Raw genomic sequence first — 18,631 nt, 5'->3', positions numbered from 1 at the left:
AAAATTGTATTTAGTTTATATTGTATTTGTCCTATTGTTTGTAATTTGCTGCTTTGTTCTTATTTTTAATAACAAAAATGAAATAAAATAACTATATTGTGATATATATTGTTATCATGAAATAGGATTTTGATCATATCGCCCACCACAAGTCGCAATGACCCTGTTTTCATGAAATTCATCCAGATTTTCTTCAATCTTACGAGAGTAACGATAAGCTTCAAGTCACCACAAGCTCCATAAACAATAACCTTTGCTGCACTTTGCCCAAATATCTATATACTGTACATAAAGAGCTTTGCATTCAAACTCCATAAGAATCACCAACACGACCAAACTCCACCACAGCGCATCCAATCCTACTGATCGAGCCCTTAGTGTTGATTCATTTGTACACTGAATGTTAAACACTGTAAAAACGGTCAATAAAAAAGCCTCCGAGTTCAGAACCAATAACCGTTTCATCAAAACAACAAAAATCAGATAAAACACACTAAATAAATACAGCTCGCTCCCAAACGTTAGTCGCTGGACAGGTGGAGGGTTTGCGATTTTTTTTTTTTTTCTTTTTCCCCAAACGTGATTTGGGTTGAGAGTTACAGTCACACAGTGCTGTCCTCCAGCAGCGGTTCGAAGTCCTCGTCGCTCCCCGGAAGCGGCGTGTTGGTGTGGGCTCCGGCCAGACTCGCGCTGCTCTTACTGGTCTGGCAGGGAGTCGCTGGTGGCGACGGGTGGTCCGGTATGAAGAGAGCGACTATAAACGCCACCACTACCGTGCAGGCGCCCAGGAGGAACGGAGGACCGGGGATTAATGTCTTCTATGCAAAAAATGAGAAAAGAAATCAACATTAGACGAGGTAATATGGGAGATGGTGCCATCCATGATCTATGATGTATCGGCTAATGAGTGATAGATATATATATAATATGTGTGACCCTGGACCACAAAACCAGTCATACGGGCCCATTTTTTTAAAATTGAGATTTATCTGAAAGCTAAAAGCTTTCCATTGATGTATGGTTTGTTAGGATAGGACAATATTTTGCAGAGATACAACTATTTGAAAATCTGGAATCTGAGGGTGCAGAAAAATCTAAACATTGAGAAAATCTCCTTTAAAGTTGTTAATTTATGTCCACGATTGTGCAGCATTCACTCACAAAAATACATGTTTTACATATTTACGGTAGGAAATTTACAAAATATCTTCATAGAACATGATCTTTAATTAATTATCCTAATGATTTTTGGCATAAAAGAAAAATCTAGAATTTTGACCTATAGAATGTACTGTTGGCTATTGCCACAAATTAGGGATGTCAATTTTAACAAATTCCCATGATCGATCGTCGTTTAAATTAACGATCAATTAATCGATTAATCTATCGGCTATGGCCAACAGCATGACAGGGTGTGCAAATACTGCACAAAACGCTATGTTCCTCACCAAATGAATGAGAATGGATTTTAATCTAAATAAAGGGCTAGTAGGATTGTAAAATGTTTCAATGTGATTGATCATTTAAATTAAATTAATTATTTAATAATCAAATATAAGACTAATGAAAAGTGTCACCAACGCCTCAGATGCGTGCTTGGAATATTTGACTGTTGTGGACGTGCTCTTCCTGGAACAACGCGCTGAAACGATTTAATAAAACAGTGTTCTCATGTTATGTAATATGACAGTCCTAATCATAGTTATTATTAACCGTGCATTGCTGTTTGAGCTGCGCGCTGAATGAATACCGTCAAACTGGAGCACTTTGCTAGCGCGTTATTTAACTCAAAGAAACGCATCCTATATGAGATTAATCAGATATATACAAAATAAACATAATATTACAAATGATATCTGCACAAAATGAAGCGAATGCACAAGTGAACTTGAACTAAGTTACGTACCATTCAGAATGACTCATGTTGTGGACGCGCTATTTCTGGAGCAATGCGACTATGGCAACTAAACCCAAATAATTCACAATATTTTATTACAATATTGTTCTCTTTATAATGTTATGTAATATGACAGTCCAATAGTCATTATTAGTCGTGCATTGCCGTTTGAGCTGCGCGCGCTGAAACTGAAGAGGATCACCGTAAGCTCTACTACATCAATTCTTATGCATCCTATATGAGATAAATCAGATATAAGTATGTTAGGCCTACACAAAATAAACACAACATTACAACTTACATTTGCACAAAACAAAAGGCTGCGAATGCATACGCAAACTTATAGTCATGATGAAGGTGTAAAATGGTCCCAAACATAACTCCGGCATGCGGGCTGCTCGCTGTATGTTTTGCGGTTGAGCAGCACGCATGCACATAAACCTGATTAATCGATGATCGATACGTTTTATTGATTAAATGTATTATCGACAATTAATCGATCGTCGATTAATCGTTAAAGGACAATTCCGGTATTTAACACTTTGAGTCTATTTTATAGTTTGTTTTGGATGAACAAGAGTGGTGGACAAAGAAATTTTGTCAATGGGTCCTGTCGCGACTTTTTGACTATTTTAGAATTGCCCATGACCGCATTTGAATGGGAGTCAATGGCCATGCACAAACATGTCCTTAAAACAACCCTTAACGTTCGTTTTCAAAACTGTGCAACTCACCGAGTGGTTAGTGATGTTCGTTGATGTTCCAAAACAAGTAGCGTAGCGAAATACAGTTTCTGTCGTGTTTTATTTGGCATTTTGTAAAATCCATTGATTTCCATTGGAGGACTAATTGCTCGTTGATATTACTGCGCTAACGGAAACGGAAAGGATGCTGTTTACATTTGATTGTAGTCTTTTAGGTCTTTTCGCTCGGTTTCCTGTCTCTCAGAAGCTATGCTCGCCTCAACGCTGAAATCCTACGAATTCCTGATAAGAATTAAACTAGTAAAAACTATCATAATTCTTGAAAAAAAAAAAAGCTATGCTCGCCTCAGAAGGCTAGCGTGAGCAGAGCAACGGAAGTTGCGGAAGTTTATACGCGGTTGTGAGGTATCTGAAAAAATAGTTCCACTATAGAAAAATAAACGGATTGAAATCATACATTGCGCCGATATATTTGTTTTTAATCATCAACGAACACCACTAACCACTCGGTGAGTAGCACAGTTTTGAAAACGAACGTTAAGGGTTGTTTTAAGGACATGTTTGTGCATGGCCATTGACTCCCATTCAAATGCGGTCATGGGCAATTCTAAAATAGTCAAAAAGTCGCGACAGGAACCATTGACAAAATTTCTTTGTCCACCACTCTTGTTCATCCAAAACAAACTACAAAATAGACTCAAAGTGTTAAATACCGGAATTGTCCTTTAACATCCCTACCACAAATATATCCGTGCGACTTGTGACTGGTTTTGCTATCCAGGGTCACACATATATATATATAATAATTTAAAACAAAGTCATTGTACACAAATAGATTTAATACTTACATTAAAAAAAGAAACATTTTAAGCATTTAATATGCCATGAGTGCTTTTGTGTGATGATGCAAATGAATCAATTGCAAACTCTTCCTGTAAAACAGACCGAGTGTGAAGGTGGTTGAACGGAGCGTGTACCTGTGTGGGGACCTGTACGGGGATGTCGTAGTCGGGTTGGATGGTGGTGATCCCACTCAGCTCGACGTTAAAGAGGAAGAAAACGAAGCCATACAGCGCAGGACCCAGTCCGTTACAGAGACCCCGAATTCCTGTTATCATGCCCTGAACCAGACCTAAGGTAACAAAACACAAAGCTTATATTCACAGTATAAGCTCTTGATGGCTGAGATTGTCAAAACCCAACAAGAAGTGAAAATGTGACACTATATACTTTCTCAATGCTTATACCATGGTCTGGGTGAATACTCGATTCTGATTGGCTGCAGGGTGTCCGTTAAAAAGTGATAATGTACACCTAAATAAACCGTCAGGCGTAACCAAGGAAACCAAGTTATCGTTTGTAACTTGTAACTTTAGATTTCGATTGTAAAACTAATTAAAATATAAACTAATGTTTTAAAAATGTGTTATTTGGCAAGTGACCATGGTATACGCGGGTTAATGCCCTTCGAGGTGTCCATTGTCAGGTATTAATGGACTCCGCTGCGCGTCGGACGGTTCACGCCTCGCCGTCGTCCATTAATACCTGATAATGGACACCTCGTCGGGCATTAACCCTTACATGTTTCAATTCATTAGTTATTTTAATGGGGTCCTCTTGCGCTTTTTCAACTGTCTTTAGTGTGTAATGTTGCAGTTTGAGCATGAAAAAGGTCTGTAAGTTCCAAAGCACAAAGTTATTCTGTATATCAGTGTCAGTGTTTCTGAACTCCCTGAAACGCCTCCATTGTAGTCTAGAGTTTTCTTCCGGGAACAAACACGTCACAATATTCCTCATTTAAATAATTAATACGCAGAATAAAGGGGTGGGGCCTGGTTGAGTGAGTTAGTAGTGTGTTGAAACTGGTGGTTATGGTAAGGGGCGGGACATTTCCCAAACACACTCAAATCGCTTGACCAATCACAACACACTGATCCAGCCGACCAATCAGAGCACAGTGTGCTTTTCAGAAGGAGGAGCTTCATAGAGACATGAACTAAACAGAGTGGGAAGAGGCGAGCTGCAACAATGAATATTTTGGTAAAAATAAGGTGTTTTTGAACATCCAAGCAAGAAAAATTATTCCAGTAGAGCCCAAAAACAAAATCAAGACTTTGATATAGGCCACAATAGGTCCCCTTTAAAGAAAAAGTGTTTTGTTTTTCCTCAGAAGTTTTAAAAATTAGACATATAAGACTTTACCCTGTTTATCCGGATCTGCACTGCGTGACACTAAAGCGCTCACTGCAGGGAACGTTATGCTGGACATGGCTGCCACCGCACCGGCCGCCCACATCATCCTAAATGACAACAATAAATAACATCACGTGACTCACTCTTCTTAAACCAGACAGTTGTTAAGTAACGTCTGCATTTATCTTGATCTAGATAGACGTTAACTCACCACGGCTCGGACCCTAAACCGTACCAGGCCAGCTGGAGAATCTGGAAACCCAGACCCAGAAGAACTGTGTTCTTATTCCCGATGGTCCTCATTAATAAAGTAAGAAAAAGCGTCTGTCGGGAAACACAAGGGAATGAATAATTACACCGGCCTGCATCATATTTGCTGCATTAAATCCAATGCTTCTTACTAATTTTGGGGTGCTGATTAAAAAAATACAATACATTATGTGCATTTCATGGCCTGATTTCAAGGTTATGGCCAGTGTTTTCTGCTTTATCTGTGGGTGTTTTACTACATCCAGACAGATTTTGTGCAAATAAAGCTTATTTATTTATAAACTTATGTAAAGTTATTTGACATTTAATGGAGTGTTTGAACATTTTTCCACTCCTTTGCAGATTGTTTAATGATAAATGTACACATTTATACAGTTTAATGATACATTTTGAATACTTAATTAAAACCAAATGTTTTGATACTTCACTGCTTTTGTCATTTTGGATAAGTGCATTAAAGCTGATACATACTGTACATATAATATGAAAAATCTAAAATCTTATTTTGGTTGAAAAACGTGATGGAAAGTTTTTTTTTTTTTTTTTTTCTACTCCGCATCATCAAGAGTAGGCCTTTTTACGCAAATCAGCTGATTTTTTGACCCCCAGATGCAGGGCTGTGTTATTATTGGACTGAAACTTCATCGTTTTCATTGCTACATTGTATTGAATTACAAAAGAAGTGAAGCAAAGCTGCTAGAATTCACCTCGGTTGCTAAAAATAAAACATCAGCACTTAAAAAAAACAGCTAGTGCCGTGCTATCTGCTCATTACAGCTCTGCCTATATTTCATTACATTTACCGCTGAACTTTTAAAGGAATTCAATTCAATTAGAAAGCATTTGTGAGAGCCACTTTCACAAGATGCCTTTCCAGCTCAACGACACAAGTAATAAGGCAGAGCGAAGAATATTGCCTCAATTAAATACCTGCGCCAGGATGGAGAGGATTCCCACCACGCCGATGAATACAGCGATCGTTTTGGGCGAGAAGTTAATGACCTGAGAGACACAGAGAAAGAGCCACATCACTATCAGTCTGCACCACTGGGCCTGAATCGAATTAACTCTGTTATGTCCAGTAATGAGCCGTCACTGAACTGAACTGAACAGCCAGACAAGATGCCACTAACAATCCACGTAAACCTGGAACTTCCTAAGGAACATGATAAGTATGTGAAATACTACATACTTGTCACATGACCTCATTACATTGCATGTTTAATTAAAGGGATACTTCAGGGCCCAGTTTTTCAAAAGTAATCCAGTGGGATTTCGGATCACGGATTGGATCAAATCTTGGAAATGGGTTTTTCAAAAGCAAAAGAGTGATTCTGAACTAAGATCAGATCATGTAATCCGATCTTAAATTTGATCTGGATCAAACCTGCCCTTTGGGTTTTTCAGAACTTTGAACTCGGTTTGGGATCTATTTGATCCAAAAAAACAGGATTATCCTGATCCCATCAGAAGGGTGGATTCAGTTGTGATTTTTCGAACCAAATAAAACCAGAGAGGTTTTTTTTTTAAGTGAATGATCACAAAATCAATGTTTACTGATGATATATACATTTCTTCATATTTGAAGCATATATGAAGCATGTCACATCTAATGAGATATGGTAAAACAACAAAATCTGCAATTTAACATTATAACAAAATAATGAAAGTAAAATGTTTCTGTTTATTACAGTGTTTCTGTTTCTTAAAATTAAAATAAACAATGGTTATTTGTGGCCACCGGTATTTTGCCAACTGTTGTTCTTTGCTAAGCCAGTAGGCTACACTGTTGGTTCCATTTAAGGCTCTAGTAAACAGGATTTGGTGATCCTGAAAAGTTCCTATCCGGATCAGATTGATCCAATCCGATGTTGCTTTGAAAAACTGGCTCAAAAGTAAGCTGGATTACGTGATCATGGATCGCAAAAAAAAGGATTACTAAATCCGGATCAATTTTATCCGGATTAAACCTTTTGAAAAACCGGGCCCAGGATTTAGCATTGTATTAGTAGAAAACCTGTAGTATTTTCGAATTACCGTGCTTTCCACCCTCATATCCCCCTTAGATGAGAGATTTATGTATTTTTTGTCTGGAAAAAATCCTCCGATGACGCAAAAATCGCCATTTTGCGTCATCGGAGTATTTTTTGGCCAGAGGCTAAAGACTACAGCCAGTAGGAGGAGCTGTTCCGCATGTTTTCAACCCGCCCATAGAGGGATCTCACTCACAGAATGTACACACAGTGTCAGCCGTCTTTCTTTGGAAACTAAGCTAGCAGGCTCTTGTTCTGTGGAGAAAGCTGAGTAGTAGGGGTTACATCCTCTTTTTCCCGGACATGTCCGGCCGTCGAGATCGTCCAAAATGTCCGGGATTCGGCTTTTGCTTTCTGCAGTCGCCATTCATTGTTTACATGCACACCTTTTGTTTCAATCTAGCTGAATTCATTCCGATTGGTGAATCTGAATTAGTGTTTACATGAACGCTAAACAAGTGATCGGTTGATGTGCGTTTTAACATTGCTAAGAAAATTCCCGCTTCTCCGAGAGAGATACGAGACCGGTGCGTCTCAGTAATCACGCCACCGGCCTCGCGCCGTTCTCCCGCGGCCCTAGACTCGTCCTGCTCGCCACAGTAAACATAATGAATGGCGACTGTAGAATGCAAAAGCCGAATCCCGGACATTTTGGGCGATCTCGAAATCCCGGGCAAACTCCTCACGGATACTCACTAGTAGCCTAGCCTTGTTGTTTTAAACTGCTCTCTCTTACCGGTAGGCGTGGCTTGGGAGTGGCCTCCTAGGGCAGCGAAGCAAGTGCATTCTGGGAGTTGTTGTCTTTCATCCACAGCCAAAAATACATTTTCTGGCTTTTCTCAGTCTAGAAAGTTCCAAATAAATAATTTCACATTTCTTCTACATAAATGACCTATTTTAAATACACATTCATCTTTCCAGAGGTGAAGTATCCCTTTAAGTAAGTGAAGTCCAGTTATCATATATGGGTGTGGGTTCAGTAAGTTGTTGCTGTTTTTTTTGGAAGAAATGAATACATTTATTTAGCAAGGGTGATATATACTGGCAAAATTGTTTGGTCTTCGTGCATGCACAAATTTGCATATTTCACAGACAGTATGAGCAGTATGATAGTGTTTTTGTTTACTGATCCTACTTTTACTTGTTTGCTTAATTTGAAGCGTGTTGCCGCTAAAACACTTCCAGTAATAAGTGCAGCACCCTCCGAGCAAATGAATCATGGGAGTGTTAAACAATAGCAGACAGTGAAAACACGCACTCAGTTGTTGCATAAACCGGCCCTGGAGGATGAGCTGCTAATTAAAGTTTAATGGAAGCAGACAGCTGGTTTAATATGGGAACATTAAATATAGATTCGTCACATTTGTTCATTATAAACCCAAGGATCCTTACCTGACGCAAGTAGAGGAAAAAGCTGGAGTATTGACCCGCCTCGGGCAGATAGGACAGAAATACCGTTATACAAATGAGAAGAACGGTTGTGTCCTGTCCAACTTTCCGCAAAGACTGTGAAAAACACAAACATCATCAATAAATCATCCAGTATCTCGTTAAAAACAAGTCTGCTATGTTTTGTATATCAGGATTTAAGTTAAGACTTTACAATAAGGTTCTTATAGCAATGCATTAACTATATTTATTAAATTAGTCCATAGAAATATAACTATTCATCATGTTAGCTCGAGTCCATGAAATATAATTAACAGATACAGATTTTGATTTTAATAATGTATTGGTAAATGTTAAAATGATAGTTTACCCAAAAATGAAAATTCCAAACCTGTATGAGTTTCATTCTTCTGTTGAACACAAAAGAAGATATTTTAAAGAGTGTTTGTAATCAAGCTTGACTGTGGCCATTGACTTCCATAGTAGAAAATGGGTCAATGGGTGCCAACTGTCTAGTTACCAACATTCTTCAAAATATCTTCCTTTGTGTTCAACAGAAGAAACTCATACAAGTTTGGAACAACTTGAGGGTGAATAAATGATGACAGAATTTTGGGGTGAACTGTCCCTTTAAGATTATTACATGCTTTAGAAGTATTTTTCATTGTTAGTTCCTGTTATCTAATGCACTTGAAACCTTATTCTTAAGTTTTACCAAAAAACTTTAACATGGGTGCCAATCTGAGATGCAATCATTTCCAAAGAAAGAAATAATATTTGACAATTTTATGAACATATCCTGTAAATCCTTACAGCAATCGGGTCGGCCTGTTCCCAGGTGATTGGCGCTCCCCAAGTGTTGAGCCTCATCTTGTCGGGCAGCGACTCTGGGACGGCCAGCAGAATGAAGCAGATGTCGGCCAGAGCGATGAGGGTCGCCAACAGCACCACCATATTATCACCGTAACTGGCCGAGAGGTACGCACCGATGGCCGGGCTGGTGACCAGACTCGCTGCAAACGTCGCAGAAACCTGGAACCATTAAACAGGCATGAGGAATGTAAGTAACTCCGTCCATACAGCTGGGTCAAGGACACTGAATCCAGGTCATGCAGAAGTTTGGGAATAAAAATATCCTAAATTAGCTTCACTGATTTGGCCAGTCGCATCACTCATATATCCTGAATGCATTTAGTATTTAATAAATGAGCCACTTACAAGTCCATATGCCGTACTCCTCTCGTGCACATCCGTAACGTCTGCGATGTACGCGAAGATTACGGAGAAAGTGACGGAAAAAGCACCGGACACCGATATCATGGCAAAGTACCACCTGAAAACAACAAGAAATTATTTATTTAAATGGAGAGGGAATATTTAAAAGGTGTTGTTTTAAGACCAGGGCTCCGCAAACTTTTTACAATGAATTTCCATAGATTTTCCAGTTGTTTGGAATTATTGGATAAAACATTTCAAAGCTGAAGTGTCATTAATGTGCAGATGGCACCACCACTGGTTGGACAAACAAAGCTGCGTATAACAAAACTTTTTTTTTTATATTAAATGTAATACAATTATAATTATTAATATTATATATTTTTATTACATTTTTAAAAATTATATTAAAATTGAAATATTTTTTACTAGAGAAGTTTTATACAGTTTTGCAATTTTGTAACTATAAATTAATTTTACTCTATACTAATAAAATTTACTTCATACTTTTATTTTTAAGGTAAATTATTCAAAAAGGATTATATTGAATATTATAAAATCTTATTAACAATATAAACTAGATAGATAGATAGATTGATTTCCATGACTTATTGACATGAAGATTCCATGATATTCATTTTCATAATCACAATATTGCCTGATATGACTGTGGTAACTCTACCAAGTATCATCTGGCCAATCGTATTGCTCGAGGTCACGGCGGGACGGGTCTTACCATGGACTGAGCCTCATGAGCGGGATGGGCGCACACGTGAAGAACACGGTAACCAATAGAAACGATCGCCTGCCCCACACGTCTGATAGAGCACCAATCAGCGGCGCGCTCATAAACGACAGCAGACCCTGATGAACCAAATGAGAAAAAAATGATCTCGACAGGAACAACAACAGAGGAACTTAGGAGTGAAAAATATTACAACACTTACCTTCACTCCCTGAATGAGGCCGTTTATTAAAAAGGTGTGTTTGGGGAATGTTTCGTGTAAAACCTAGAGATGAAAAATGCACATTTATGAAGAATCTGTGATAATCATTTCAATACCCAGATAAAACAACATTCAATTCATTTCTCAAAATGAAAGGTGCACCAAGTCGTTTCATGTGTCTGTTTTCCTGACTCTTGTTTGCCTTCCCAACAAACCAGAGACTAGAGATGGGAGTGATTTCAGCTCCATAAGGGTTCTGTTAACCAGTGTTATTTAAATTCTACAATAGTATTTATTCATATTTTGAATGCATTATATGAGAGGTGAGTGCATCTTCTAGCACTTGAATAGTTGAAAATCACATTAATTGCACAATGCACACACAGGAATGGATAAGCGGAATAGAAATTTTAATAACAAGTATTCAATTCCTGACCTTAAGTATCCGATTCCTGGACTGGAATTTGATTCTCAGCCCTATATCTGTGTACAGGCAGTGATCATGCGGATGCAGGTCCTCCGCCTCATCAGACGATTCATTTTGACTTTTTAGCTTTAGCAAACTTTCAGCATTGGATTTATTCTCTTTAATTTTCTTTATTTTTTGAGTGTGCTTCATGGTTGTTTCTTTCAAATCATCTAGAAATTAATGGAAATTAATCATCTATCTATCTCTTTCTAATTATCTGGAAAAATTGGTTTGAATAAATGATTCAATGACTCACTCATAAATACACTTCACTTGTTTCACTATCGGATGAATCAGTGTTTTTGAACAAATCTCTTGAATGAATGATTCAATGACTCGCTCAGGCTGTTTCAGGTGAAATCAGGCATTATTTGAGGGGACAGCCATTTGTAGTAGTGTCCAAAACCATAGTGGATTTTATCAATATCAAGTGCACTCATCAATCCCACAATGCACCGCAATACTCATTATTGCGGTGCATTGTGGGATTGATGAGTGCACTTGATGTACAACTGATGTACACTCAATGGATAGAGAATACCCATAATGCACTGTGAGAGTTATGCCGAATGAATTCCCGTGTATCGCCAGAAGATGCGCCACGGCTGAATCATCCATCCATCCATTTTCCAAGAAGAACTGCGGGAACGTCTCCGAGATGCTTGAAGAAACCTTCCTGCAAAGCTACAGTACTGTGAAAAGTACTGGCACTTGTGTTAAAATGCTGTAAAGTGAGAATGCTTTCAAAAATAAAAATCACAAATTGAATTTATTTATGATTTAACTTCTATTAACTAATTCAAATCAATATTTGGTGTAACGACCCTTTGCGTTTAAAACGGCTTTTGTCCAGGTACACTTGCGCATAGTTTTTCAGGTAGCTTTGCAGGAAGGTTTCTTCAAGCGTCTCGGAGACGTTCCCGCAGTTCTTCTGGATTTAGTCTGTCTCAGTTTCTTCTGTTTCTTCATGTAATCACAGACGGACTCGATGATGGTGAGATCAGATCATCCCGGCTGTTGTCAGACTCCTTGTGCATACACAAATCTCACTGGATTATTACAATTAATGGCAAAAAGAATGTTTGGAAATGTAAACTGATATTTCCTACTGACACACTACAGCAAAAGATATAAATAACTGACTTACAACCATTTTTGGGGACATTTTTGGGGTGGGGATATTAACATGCCTAAGACTTTTGCACAGTACTGTATATATATATGAAGACTTCAGATGCAAAAGCCTCTAAGTGCCATCTGAAATCTTCTTCTAGAATGATCTTCTAGAATTTTTCTAGAAGTTTTAAGTTCTAAGTTTTAAGTTTATAAGTTTTAAATTCAGTAATTTCACTTTAATGACAATTAACAGATATTTATCATTGACATTAAAGTGAAATAACTGAACATAAACATACAAGCTTGATAAAAATGATCATTCTAGAAGAAAATTTCAGATGGCACTTAGAGGCTTTTGCATCTGAACTCCTCATATATATATATATATATATATATATATGTATGTATGAAATGTTTGGTGCAGACATAGAAAACTTTGGGAAGTTGTGTCGGCGCATTTTCCAGAGAAAATAAAATGAACCCACTGGTTCTTCAGAGGCTCGGATGAAGGAACTAAAAAAATACTTTTGTGTTCATTTGTACATCCAAACACTGAGCAACTGCCATGCTTTGCTCATTTGCAAGCCATGATGTCTCTTGAGGAAAAAACAATATCGTGCTCGCGCAGCTCATATTCTCATGGGCGGGCCAAATTCTCTGGGCGGACAAAGCAAAGAAAGGGGAGGTGACCTTTCCCCTTATGACGACATAAGGGGAAGATTCCAGATTGGCCCGTCTGAGCTTTCATCTTCTCAAAGGCGGCGCAGGATATCCAGGGCTTGGGTTACACCTATCGCCATTTCTAGCCACTGGGGGACCATAGGCAGGCTAGGGGAACTCATATTAATGTTACAAAAACTCATAAAGTGAAACTGTCATGCCATTGGACCTTTAAAGGATTAATCGTGCAGCTCTACTTTATACTGACACCTACTGGTGTGAATTTTGGCAAAACAACTTAGTGCACCTATAATTAAAGCATTTATCCTGATAAACATGAACTTCAAATATAAATGAGAATTATAATAACTCACAGTGAGCATTGGCGTCGTCAGGAGACCCCATGCAAAAAACTCCAGAAAGATGACCACAACAGCATGATACACGCTCGGCTTCCCGATGCCCTGCTGGACCTGGAACATCACAAATATAAACAGCTCGTTATTAATAATGCTGATCATAATCTTCAGTGTGGCACATTTCCAAACTCCTCAGCTTTCAATGGGACTGATCTCATTACTATTCCTCTGGGACACACAAAAAACTTCACTGCACAAAAGGGAAAAGAAAATCAGCCGCGCCAAACTCTCAAGCCAGTTCTGACAGAAGTTCACAGTCTTGAAGAATTGCTTAATATGCACTTGCCGGTATTGTCTTACTCTTATGGAGAACTCTTAGTGAGTTAATAATGCAATTTAATCCCATTTGTACATAAAGAAGGAAACATACAGATGTTATGTGGGTGAAAATAGGAAAATTGGGTGAAAATTGGATGTTTCCCATTCAAACATGATGCAGTAGAGAGTTTGGGAAAGAAGTTATATACATTTTTTATTAATTCAACTATTTTTAGCCCTAACCCTAACCCTACCTCTAACCCTAACCCTAACCCTAAATATATACACACATGTATACGCATGTGCAAGTACACTAACCTAAAGGATTATTAGGAACACCTGTTCAATTTCTCATTAATGCAATTATCTAATCAACCAATCACATGGCAGTTGGTTCAATGCATTTAGGGGTGTGGTCCTGGTCAAGACAATCTCCTGAACTCCAAACTGAATGTCAGAATGGGAAAGAAAGGTGATTTAAGCAATTTTGAGCGTGGCATGGTTGTTGGTGCCAGACGGGCCAGTCTGAGTATTTCACAATCTGCTCAGTTACTGGGATTTTCACGCACAACCATTTCTAGGGTTTACAAAGAATGGTGTGAAAAGGGAAAAACATCCAGTATGCGGCAGTCCTGTGGGCGAAAATGCCTTGTTGATGCTAGAGGTCAGAGGAGAATGGGCCGACTGATTCAAGCTGATAGAAGAGCAACTTTGACTGAAATAACCACTCGTTACAACCGAGGTATGCAGCAAAGCATTTGTGAAGCCACAACACGCACAACCTTGAGGCGGATGGGCTACAACAGCAGAAGACCCCACCGGGTACCACTCATCTCCACTACAAATAGGAAAAAGAGGCTACAATTTGCACGAGCTCACCAAAATTGGACAGTTGAAGACTGGAAAAATGTTGCCTGGTCTGATGAGTCTCGATTTCTGTTGAGACATTCAGATGGTAGAGTCAGAATTTGGCGTAAACAGAATGAGAACATGGATCCATCATGCCTTGTTACCACTGTGCAGGCTGGTGGTGGTGGTGTAATGGTGTGGGGGATGTTTTCTTGGCACACTTTAGGCCCCTTAGTGCCAATTGGGCATCGTTTAAATGCCACGGCCTACCTGAGCATTGTTTCTGACCATGTCCATCCCTTTATGACCACCATGTACCCATCCTCTGATGGCTACTTCCAGCAGGATAATGCACCATGTCACAAAGCTCGAATCATTTCAAATTGGTTTCTTGAACATGACAATGAGTTCACTGTACTAAAATGGCCCCCACAGTCACCAGATCTCAACCCAATAGAGCATCTTTGGGATGTGGTGGAACGGGAGCTTCGTGCCCTGGATGTCCATCCCACAAATCTCCATCAACTGCAAGATGCTATCCTATCAATATGGGCTAACATTTCTAAAGAATGCTTTCAGCACCTTGTTGAATCAATGCCACGTAGAATTAAGGCAGTTCTGAAGGCGAAAGGGGGTCAAACACAGTATTAGTATGGTGTTCCTAATAATCCTTTAGGTGAGTGTATATATATATATTAGGGCTGTAATCAACCAAAGAAAATCTTGGTCGACTAAAGTCCTGAAATTTTCAACTAAAAATCGACTAAAAATGATGTTAGGGAAAAAAAATGTTACATTAATTAGCTGCGCACTGTGCGCAGTACTTGGTAGCCTTGTTGTCCGCCTAAATGAATTATAAATAAACATAAAAAACTAGTAGGCTATTTGCAGTATATTAAATCGTTTTTGACCTAATTATTTTGCACTGAAATGAGTCTGACACACGAGTCTGTCGGCTCTGCAGCGTTGCATCACGTGCATCTGCGCGCAATATCATAGCCTATGATTTACGAAAATAGTACTATGTTGTCAACTAGTGATATCATCATCATCACAAGAACTTTTGAGGAATATGCAACATCATTTAGACAATTGTTTTTGTCATATGTATTATAATAACTGACAGACACTATCATTTCAGCTGTTCTGTGCAGCTCGCACAGAGCGAGGCTGAACATAGGAGCTCAACTTCGCGGCTGAGACACGAATAGACTATTAACTTAAAGCTTTTACTCTTAAACACAAAATCCAAATCCAAAAGAAGTGAAAACAAGGGGGGTGTTCTGAAGACAGACTGTTACCTGTGAAACAGGGGTGCTCTGAAAACACCCCCATTAGTAATTAGTGCTTTCCACCTGATGAAATGAACGCGGCAAAACTAATGAAATGAACGCGGCAAAACTAATGAAATGAACACGGCAAAAAATCGACCAATCAGAATTTTGGTCGAGCAAGAACGTATCGACCAAATAATCGACTAATCGACTGGGAGATTACAGCCCTAATATATATATATATATATATATATATACATTTGTTTTTTACATACATTATATGTATGTATATGTGTGTGCATATATATATATATATATATATATATATATATATATATATATATATATACATACATACATATGTACACACACACACATATACTTTTTTTTTTTCATGTATATTGGGGTGCTTTTTGCCATTTAAGCATTTAACAAATTAGCAAATTAGCAAACAATTATTTGTTTTATTAATTAATAAATATACTAAATGTCTTATGGAAGGACTTATTTTTTCAGGCTGGACACGTCTCTGAACACTGACTTTTTTATTAATGCATCAAACCATAAAGAGAAAGAAAAGACAGAACAGGTCCGACCTCATAATTGTAGAAATGTAATTACATTGAATCTTCATGTAAAGTTTCACAAAAAAATCTAACATTATAAACACATACAGAGGGGACAATTATGCATCAGTGGTATTACCAAAACAATTATCATATTATTTCAAGAATCTGTCACTTTTCTTGTTTTTAATCAACCTAAGAGATTTAAGAAATGTGGAAAAGTAGGCTGCGAGTTAGAGAATTAACTTAATTAATGAAAGTCATTGGAGTATTAGTTGTACCTTTATACTAACAGATTATATTTTTTTAAGTGAAAGGATCTGGAAGAATCAAGGTGTTTGCCAATATGAAAACATCACATTGAAAAAATAAATAAATCAGTGTTACATCCTTATTCCCACATAATGAGCAAGAACTGTCAACATCCATATATTTTACCACAGTATCATTACAGGATACATTTTATGTAAGATCTTAAAATGAACTTCATTCATCTTACTGGGAATACAATGTCTTGTGAGGTAACAAGATCAACAGGATGAGCAAATGACATCACAGACTAATGAATAAATGAATGAAGATTTCGGCGTTCCCATGACAACAGATTGCGCGCGTGCGTCAGATAAATAGGTGTTGTGCGCGCGTTCGCGTGTTACGTAATAGCCGAACACAGCGCTTCAATTGGCTAATCTGTTAGCATCTCTCCTCACCTTCATGAAAACGATCGATATCACCCATGACACGTTTTGATACACTAAAAGAAATGATGTAAAGACCCAAGAGGATATTTAGAGATACACAAAATTATAAAACGACGATTCGATTCTTTAAAAAAATTAAAAGTGTTGTGATTTGTCAGCTAGCCGATCCGCTATTACCGCTCCGTGCGCGCGCACGTATTTAACGTTACGGATAAACGGATGTTAATGTTTATTGTATGATTGTATGTTATTCTTACCGGACTATCATGCTTCATTATGATCCTCTTGACCAGCACAACTTGTGGGCCGGTGTGATTCTGGTCTATCTCCCCTTTCTCCATCATCATCTTCTTCATCATTATGTCATCACATCCCGTGTGAGTAACATAGACTCCATCCTGCTGAGTGCATATCGGTGGTCCACCACCTCCTTCCAGCTTTAACAGCGGGTTCAGCCGTCCAAAATATGAGTTTAGTCTTTCAATTCAGTTATTTACATCCAGCAGAAACCAGACTGTACCGAAAAAATGCTGCTGTCTCACTGTCTCTGTCTGCCGTGTGTTGGTGTGCCGTGACTGCAGTGCGCAGAACAGCGACTCCTCGCGGTGAGAGTGTGAAACAGCGCATGCGCAGCTGTTCCTGGATCAGCATCACGTGATGCTCTGGGTTCCTGTGCAGTGGCGGATGCTGCTCTCAGCTGATCTGGACTCAGGATGATGGACCAGTTTCTCACTGGGCGAGTGACAGAGCTGCGTCACACTTTATTACCTTATCAGAGGATGTTACCAAGGCTCACAGTGGAGGATGACACTTCACTATACTGATTACTATGGCCTCATCTATCTATCTATCTATCTATCTATCTATCTATCTATCTATCTATCTATCTATCTATCTATCGATCGATCTATCTACATCCATCAATACTTCTATCTATCTATCTATCTATCTATCTATCTATCTATCTATCTATACATCTATCAATACTTCTATCTATCTATCTATCTATCTATCTATCTATCTATCTATCTATCATCTATCTATCTATCTATCTGTCTATCTATCTATCTACATCCATCAATACTTCTATCTATCTATCTATCTATCTATCTATCTATCTATCTATATATCTATCTGTCTGTCTGTCTGTCTATCTATACATCTATCAATACTTCTATCTATCTATCTATCTAGCTAGCTAGCTAGCTAGCTAGCTGTCTGTATGTCTATCTATACATCTATCTATCTATCTGTCTGTCTGTCTGTCTATCTATCTATCTATACATCTATACATCTATACATCTGTCTATACATCCATCAATACTTCTATCTATCTATCTATCTATCTATCAATCTATCAATCTATCTATCTATCTATCTATCTATCTATCTATCTATCTATCTATCTATCTATACATCCATCAATACTTCTATCTATCTATCTATCTATCTATCTATCTATCTATCTATCTATCTATCTATACATCCATCAATACTTCTATCTATCTATCTATACATCCATCAATACTTCTATCTATCTATCTATCTATCTATCTATCTATCTATCTATCTATCTATCTATCTATCTATCTATCTGTCTGTATGTCTGTCTATCTATCTATCTATACATCTGTAATAGTACATTAAATAATAAAAAACAGGAAGCAAAAT

At 38.1% G+C, this 18,631-nt stretch overlaps 1 protein-coding gene across 2 annotated transcripts; it reads right to left on the bottom strand.

Moving 5' to 3' along the window:
• Positions 1 to 262: 262 nt before the first annotated feature.
• On the bottom strand, positions 263 to 17,746 carry mfsd14ba (major facilitator superfamily domain containing 14Ba). 2 transcript variants are annotated; one of them, XM_079861225.1, is made up of 12 exons: positions 17,218 to 17,746; positions 13,268 to 13,366; positions 10,649 to 10,711; positions 10,438 to 10,565; positions 9,705 to 9,819; positions 9,300 to 9,518; positions 8,490 to 8,603; positions 5,995 to 6,066; positions 5,006 to 5,118; positions 4,804 to 4,901; positions 3,579 to 3,733; positions 263 to 815 (listed from the first exon to the last, which is right to left on the bottom strand). In XM_079861225.1, exons 1-12 carry the CDS (start codon positions 17,317 to 17,319, stop codon positions 603 to 605), a joined length of 1,491 nt encoding a protein of 496 aa, XP_079717351.1. In that variant the 5' UTR covers positions 17,320 to 17,746; the 3' UTR covers positions 263 to 602. The 2 variants fall into 2 exon arrangements, with proteins under 2 accessions (XP_079717351.1, XP_079717350.1); XM_079861224.1 differs by having other exon boundaries at positions 263 to 818; positions 17,218 to 17,745.
• Positions 17,747 to 18,631: the final 885 nt, after the last annotated feature.

This window comes from Squalius cephalus, assembly GCF_949319135.1.
Source record: "Squalius cephalus genome assembly, chromosome: 24".
Classification (NCBI taxonomy): Eukaryota; Metazoa; Chordata; class Actinopteri; order Cypriniformes; family Leuciscidae; genus Squalius; species Squalius cephalus.
The sequence above is the reverse complement of the archived record's forward strand: the minus strand, read 5'-3'. Positions and strand labels throughout refer to the sequence as shown.

Coding starts and splice junctions, on each gene's coding strand:
- mfsd14ba (XM_079861224.1), bottom strand. CDS start 17,319: ATGATGAAGAAGATGATGATGGAGAAAGGGGAGATAGACCAGAATCAC. Junction 9,820..10,437: donor CTCATGAGGCTCAGTCCATG/GTAAGACCCGTC, acceptor TGTTGTTTTCAG/GTGGTACTTTGCCATGATAT. Junction 5,119..5,994: donor TCCTCTCCATCCTGGCGCAG/GTATTTAATTGA, acceptor GTTTCCCGACAG/ACGCTTTTTCTTACTTTATT.